Source organism: Danio aesculapii, chromosome 10 (assembly GCF_903798145.1).
Source record: "Danio aesculapii chromosome 10, fDanAes4.1, whole genome shotgun sequence".
NCBI classification, from domain to species: Eukaryota; Metazoa; Chordata; class Actinopteri; order Cypriniformes; family Danionidae; genus Danio; species Danio aesculapii.
In genome coordinates, this window is record NC_079444.1 from 42,662,476 (window position 1) to 42,669,975 (window position 7,500).

The following is a 7,500-nucleotide window of genomic DNA, read 5'->3' on the forward strand; positions in this document are numbered from 1 at the left end:
TCATGTATTAACACAAAAAATCTTATTTAATTTATGTATTCATTTGTTTGTTGAATTTTATAATTGTATATTTATTATTGAAATGTTCCTGCCATGAAAATAGCCTTGGTTGCTGACATGGCATTAAATAAAAAAATACATTACTTGTTATGTTTCGCAGATCTTAAAGGGCCAGTTCGCTCAAAAATTACAAATGTACTCAATATTTATCTACCTCGAGTGGTCACAAACATTTATGAGTTTCTCGCTTCTGTTAAACACAAAAGAAGATGTTTTGAAGAAAGCTAAAAACATAACTGACTTCAATAGCAGGAAAAACAAACACTATGGAAGTCAATGGTTACAGGCTTTCAGCATTTTTCAAAATATCTCTTTTTGCATTCAACAGAAAACAAAGAAACTCAAAATGGTTCCTTACAAGTAAATAGTGAAAGAAAATGCAGTTTTGAGTTGAATGAGTGTAATTTGTGTCTTATATATTTCCTTTAGGTCTCAGTTTACAGATACTGACATGGACTATGAGAGGCCAAATGTGGAGACCATTAAATGTGTGGTGGTTGGAGACAACGCTGTGGGAAAGACACGTCTGATCTGCGCCAGAGCATGCAACGCCACGCTTACACAGTACCAGCTACTGGCCACACACGTGCCCACTGTCTGGGCCATTGACCAGTACAGAGTCTGCCAGGAGGTCTGGGCTTTTACCTTTACATTTATCAAGACATTTAGTCATTTTTGTGTCACTAACATTTATTATTTATTGTAGTTTGTTGATATGAAAACAGAGACAGTTATCAGGAACAACAATATGCTTTCTTTATTTTCAGCTTGCTCGTGCTCGGCCGTTCATAACATTAACCACATGTACATAACCCGGATAGGGAAATTGCGTGTTCATCAGGGGTATAGGAAAAGACCATACATTATATGAACATAGCAGCTCGACAAACTACAGTTATTATGTTAATTATACTTAAATATGCTATCTATATGAATTATATTGTATTTTTGAATACCGGCACATGTCTAGATCTCTATTAGTGTAGATGTAGGGTACATTGTTTAACTTAAATTTCATAAATCTCTCATATCTGAAATTGCATAAAAATAAGCTCACAATGTGTGTGCTTGTTTCTGTAGGTTCTGGAGCGCTCTAGAGATGTAGTGGATGATGTGAGCGTGTCTCTTCGATTATGGGATACATTTGGAGATCACCACAAGGACCGCCGCTTCGCTTACGGCAGGTGCGTTTGAGTGCCGTTTTGTTGTAAATAAAAATAATTTGGTTGTAATGGCGCAATAGTCAATGTAATGCAAAAGGAGATATTTAGAAAAATGCTGAAAGCCTGCAATCATTGACTTCCGTATTATTAGTTTTTCCTGCTATGGAAGTCAGCTATGTTTTTAGCTTTCTTCAAAACATCTTCTTTTGTGTTTAACAGAAGAGAGAAACTCATAAATGTTTAAAACCACTTGAGGGAGAGTAAATATTGAGTACGTTTTCTATTTTTGAGTGAACTGACCTTTTAAGATCTACAAAATATAACAAGATTAAAATAAGATCTACAAAATAAAACAAGATTAACTCCTCTTGTATGAATTAATATATATTTTAACTGAGTATCATAGTATTGTGTATCATTTGCAGGGCTCGAAATTAACCTTTTTTCTTGGTAGCACCGATGCTCCTAACTTAAAAAATGTAGGCGCACCAGACAAAATTTCGTCGCACCCACCAAAAATGATGAGCACCGTTACTACACGTTTTATATTAACAGATTTATTGCATTTGAAATCAACACTAATCGAAACGAACAAATAAACAAAAATCTTGATGCGCTCACCGGCCCTGCACGCACTGCTTGAGGCGAATGAGATGAACCGAGTTAATGATAATAACTGTGCTGTTCTCACGGGTGGTGTCTGATATTGCACAGATGATATTGACGTATAACTTATTATTTGCACACGTCATCTTAATAGCATTAACGGTCTTTTCATGAGCTGCAACATTAGTTTCATCTCAGTGAATGCATGCTCTTTAGCAATGGCGAACGCAGTGCCGGTCACACAGCTGACAGCATCGTGACGATTAAATGAAGGATTAAATTGAACATCTTAAAATGTGTAGATGTGGCAAACACTGTTACCTGAAAACTCCGTCCCACCGGATTTACGGTGAATGCTTTAGTCATTTTCAAAGCGGATTTTAACCACTGGAAGTCTTTTATCCACTCTTCGAAAAGTGTAAATGCTGGATTGACATTCATTACATGATCACTAATCAGATGTGTCATTATTTGTAACTTTAGGTGGTTTCTAAAACTAAATCTGCCAGTGTTGTTTTCATTCTCTCGTATCCAGATCTTTACGTTTTCGTGGCTGTAGCTCCCTGTCATCAGAACTGAGTGATTGACAGCTGATATTAATCAATCCAGTCGCGTTCCGCTCCAGCACAGTGGGCCAATAAGAAGAGCTTGAGGGCGGGGCAGGCATTGCGGGCTTTGTTTACTGCAGCAAGTTGACATATCAACTGTTTTAAACCATTTCTGAGCGCTGCGTTTGCCGTTTTTTGGTACAAACATGCATAATGCGTTATTGTCACCTAAATCCGCGCATGTGGTGAACATTTTGCTGTGAAAACCGGCCGCACGTCATCAATTTTATGCACTCGCACAAATGCTCCTAAATATATTTTGAGGTCGCGTAGATAAAATTTGAGGCGCATGGTCGCAATTTCGAGTCCTGATTTCTGTTTACATGGAAAACATCCAACATACAAAAATAAAGTACGCAGTTTTTAACATTAAATGACAATTAAAACAAAATTATTAATATTATATTAATTTAGTGCATTTTCTTTTAAATTAACGCTTATTTAAAAATAAATAAATAATAAAGGTTTAAAACTAGCCTCATGGTGCCTCGTAGCACTAGGCTAGTCTGTGTGAAGTTTGCATGTTCTCCCTGTATTGACGTGTATTTCTTCTGGGTGCTCCGGTTTCCCCCACAGTCTAAACACATGCGCCATAGGGGAATTGATGAACTAAATTGGCTGTAGTGCTGGATAAGTTGGTGGTTCATTCCACTGTTCTGCGCTGAAATAGAGACTAAGGAAAACGAATGAACGAATGTTTATCTTTGCAATGATGACAGCACATAATGTTTTACTAGTTATTTTGCAAGATACTAGTATTCAGCTTATAGTGGGATTTAAAGGCTTAACTATGTTAATTAGGCAAGTTATTAGACAACAGTGGTTTTTTCTGTAGACAATAAGAAAAATAAAGATAATAATGAGCATAGCAGTTTTTAAATTCTTTAAAATATTTTTATTCTAATCAAACTAAAAGAAAAAGGTTTTCTCCAGAAGAAATATATCATAGGAAATACTGTGAAAAACAAAATCCTTGCTCTGCTGAAAGTTTATATCATCAAATTAATTAACCATTGAATTAAACGTTTTTGTCACTTATGATGCAAATAGGTGTACAATATATCTATTTGCATTATTTTGCTGTTGTGTAATCATATAATCCAGTGTTTCCCAACCCTGTTCCTGAAGGCTCACCAACAGTACACATTTTCAACCTCTCCCTAATCAAACACACCTGAATCAACTCATCATAACATCAGAAGAGACTCCAACACCTATTATATAAGTTAATGGGTCAGAAAAGGGAGACATCCAAAATATGAACTGTTGGTGTGCCTCCAGGAACCGGGTTGGGAAACACTGATATAATCAATGGCATAAAATCTTAAGTCTTAAAATGACAATAATATTACTAATCATAATACATTTTGTAATAATGTATAATAAAATATTAATAAATATATTACCATATATATATATATATATATATATATATATATATATATATATATATATATATATATATATATATATATATATATATATGAAATGTACATTATCGGTCAAAAGTTTTGGGTCAGTTTTTTTTTATTATCAATTTTATGTAAGAATTTTAAATAAAATTATTCTGTTTATCAAGGTGACATTTATTAAATGTTAAAAAATTGTAAAATATTTATTTATTACTTATTGTATGTAGTTTTAAATTAAATTATTACTCTAGTCATTATTGCTTTTATTACTCTTACCATTAGTAATAATAATATTAATGATATTAATAATTAAGAGCAGCACCATGGCATAGTGAGTAGCACAATTGCCTCACAGCAAAAAGCTTGCTGGTTCGTGCCTTGGCTGGGTCAGTTAGTGTTTCTGTGTGGAGTTTGCATGTTCTCCGTTGGCGTTGGTTTCCCCCACTAGTCCAAAGACATGTGGTATAGTTGAATTGGGTTGGCTAAATTGTCCATAGTCTATGTGTGTGAATGAGTGTGTATGGGTGTTTCCCAGTGATGGGTTGCAGCTGGAAGGGCATCCGCTGCGTAAAACATGTGCTGGATAATTTGGCGGTTCATTCCACTGTGGCGACCTCTGATTAATAAAGGGACTAAGCTGAAAAGAGAATGAATGAATGATAATTAATATGAGAGTGATTTCTGAAGGATCGTCTGACTCTGAAGACTGGAGTAATGAAGCTGGAAATTCATCACTGGAATAAATATTTAAATTAAATTATGAACTACATCTGAACAGTAATTTTATAGTGCAATAACATTACACAATCTTACAATTGGTGCTGTATTTTTGATTAAATAAATGCAGCCTTTTTTATTGTGACAGGCCTAGTTGGAAATGAAGCGTTTTCTCTTTTGGACTTTAGAGGTCCTGTAAAATTAAAATATTTTTTTAATTTTATTTTAGTATCAGTATGTTGGTTTTAAGCATATCTGTAAACTAGTGTCACTCCAAAACACTGACAAAATTTGTGTTTAGAAGATATAAACATGATATAAACATCCAAAACTTGCAGTTTGTCACTTCAGTTTCTCATCAAATCTTATGACCAATCAAATGCCCTCTAGTGTCTCACATGCTCCGCCCCTTTCTTCTCATTCGCTGTTCATTAGATGCGCTTAAGCTCAACCCCTCCCACTGGCAGAGCTGAGATAAAAACCAAACACTGTTGGCTGTTTTATAAAAAGGGAAGGAGCTACACTATCCCCTGCCCTCTCTTCATGTTTCAGTTTAGATTATGTCAAACATCGAATAAAAAAATGCACATTTCAAAGCACTTGACGGGATTTTTTTGTCTTATGTCTGTGCTCCAGGTCAGATGTGGTGGTCCTGTGTTTCTCAATCGCCAACCCGAATTCTCTGTTTCACGTGAAGACCATGTGGTACCCAGAGATTAAACACTTCTGCCCTCGTGCCCCAGTCATCCTGGTGGGCTGCCAGCTAGACCTGCGCTACGCTGACCTGGAGGCCGTTAACAGGGCACGGAGACCACTCGCAAGGTGAAAAGAAACATCCGTAACACACAATAAGCTTGTCCGTTAATGCATTTATTAACATGATCGAAGTATGATTGAACATTTATTACAGTATTTGTCCACATTAGTTAATTAAAATACAGTCTTTTGTAGTTAGTTCAACATTCACTAATGCGTTATTGACATCCAAAGTCATGTATGTTAACATTAGTTAATGCACCGTGAGATAACATGAACTATGATTAATAAATGCTCAGGGTTCATACGGTCATGGAAAACCTGGAAAAGTCATGGAATTTTGACATGGCATTTTGCAGGCCTGGAAAAGTTTTGGAAAAGTCATGGAAAACGGATATGTGTATACTTGAATATAGGTTAGTTGTCTTTACTTCTTTTCTTTAACTAATTATTTAACTAAAATACTTTAACTAAAACTAATTATATTATATATATACTGTAGTCTGCATTTAAATTTGTTAGATTATTAGATAAATATGTTAGTAAATCACACGTACTTTTACTGATTGATTTATGAATAAAAATATATTGCAAAGGATCAGGATTTTTTATCAAAACAAGATGATGCAAAAATATATTAACAGCATTTATGACTTCATTTATTAAATAAAATATACGCAAGACTCTGAAAACAAACAAACAAAATAAACAAATAGTGAAATTAAATGAGATGCATGACAGTTGCTGTATATCAGGGGTGGGAAAACTCAGTCCTGGAGGGTCGGTGTCCTGCATAGTTTAGCTTCAGCTCTAATCAAACACACCTGAACATGCTAATCAGTGTCTCCAAGATCCCTAATTATCTATAAGCAGGTGTGTTTGAGCAGAGTTGGAGCTAAACTGTGCAGGACACCGGCCCTCCAGGACCGAGTTTGCCCACCCCTGCTGTATATAGACCTACAGAATTATGCTTTAAAGCAGTGGTGGGGAAACTTTTTGGACCCGAGGGCCACATCAAGTTTTGCAAACCAAGTGAAGGGCCACATGTCAAATTCTTAGTGGCAGTATGCATGGAATCTGTAATATCGGACAGAAACATGTCACGTTAACACAAAACAGATTTATTTTAATAGTTATTATTAAGTCAAATTTACAAGTCAAATTAATTTGCACTGCTATTTATATTTACTTATCAATCATCGTAAAACTATAAAATAATCCCTTATAAAATATAATAATAATGTGATCATTTTTACAGTGGAGAATAGAAAAGATATAGTCTGATAGACAAAATCTCATATTAACACATTGAAAATAATTCTTAATGTTTACTATTCAGTCAAATTTACAATAATCTAATTTGCACTGCTTTTAGATCTATCATCATAAAGCTTGATGAAACCACAAATCTTTGATAAAAGAACTTTTTAAAGTGGATGAGTGCATGGAAAATACATTCTATGACAAAAATTAACACATTTAACCAGCAATTATTATATAATTGGAGTCAAATGTACAACAATCTCATTTGAGCCTTTATAAATAAGCTCATATCAATCATAAAACTAGGGGATAAAACGGAAGAAGAATCTTAGTCTTTGTTATTCCAAGTCATGTTATTATGAGTGTGTTAATGTGAACAATGAGCCTGGTCCCCTCTCTTCGCAACGGTGTCAAAGTCTGGAGTCTGCTACAGCAAAAACACGAGGCGCACAGGGCGCATAAGCAGCGCGCAAAACCCTCGCAGCCATTAGTAAACCATTCAAAAGAGGCGACTCTTAACCCTTAAAGCGCATTCGGTGTGATCAGCCCCTTAGGTTGTAGTCTTTAAAAACAGCAATACTTTCTTGGCATATTAGACCGACCGCTTTCTGTCCGATATTGGTGAAGAAGTATTTTGTTGTACACTCTTCATTAAACACACGACATTGAGAGTCAAGTCTTTGCCTGACTCATTTTCAGTCAGTAATGGCTGAGTGCATTTTAATATCTGAGCGTGTGTTCTAAAACTAGCCCTTGCGCTAACTGTACTGCATGCAATACTGCCATCACATGGCGTTCACTTGTAATTGCATCATTAGTTTACTTTCTGAACCAAACCGTTACTCAGAAGCAGCATTTTAAAAACTCCCTCACGGCCCGGATGAAAGTGTTCAGTGGGCCGCATATGGCCCGCGG

The 7,500-nt window shown here is 35.4% G+C and overlaps 1 protein-coding gene across 1 annotated transcript in view; it reads left to right on the forward strand.

Moving 5' to 3' along the window:
- Nucleotides 1-7,500, forward strand: part of rhobtb2b (Rho related BTB domain containing 2b) — a 21,917-nt gene that overhangs the window by 2,860 nt on the left and 11,557 nt on the right. The window contains exons 2-4 of the mRNA XM_056467468.1: nucleotides 490-691; nucleotides 1,141-1,244; nucleotides 5,203-5,388. Coding sequence (XP_056323443.1) covers nucleotides 490-691; nucleotides 1,141-1,244; nucleotides 5,203-5,388 — 492 coding nt within the window. The remainder of the gene's footprint in view (nucleotides 1-489; nucleotides 692-1,140; nucleotides 1,245-5,202; nucleotides 5,389-7,500) is intronic.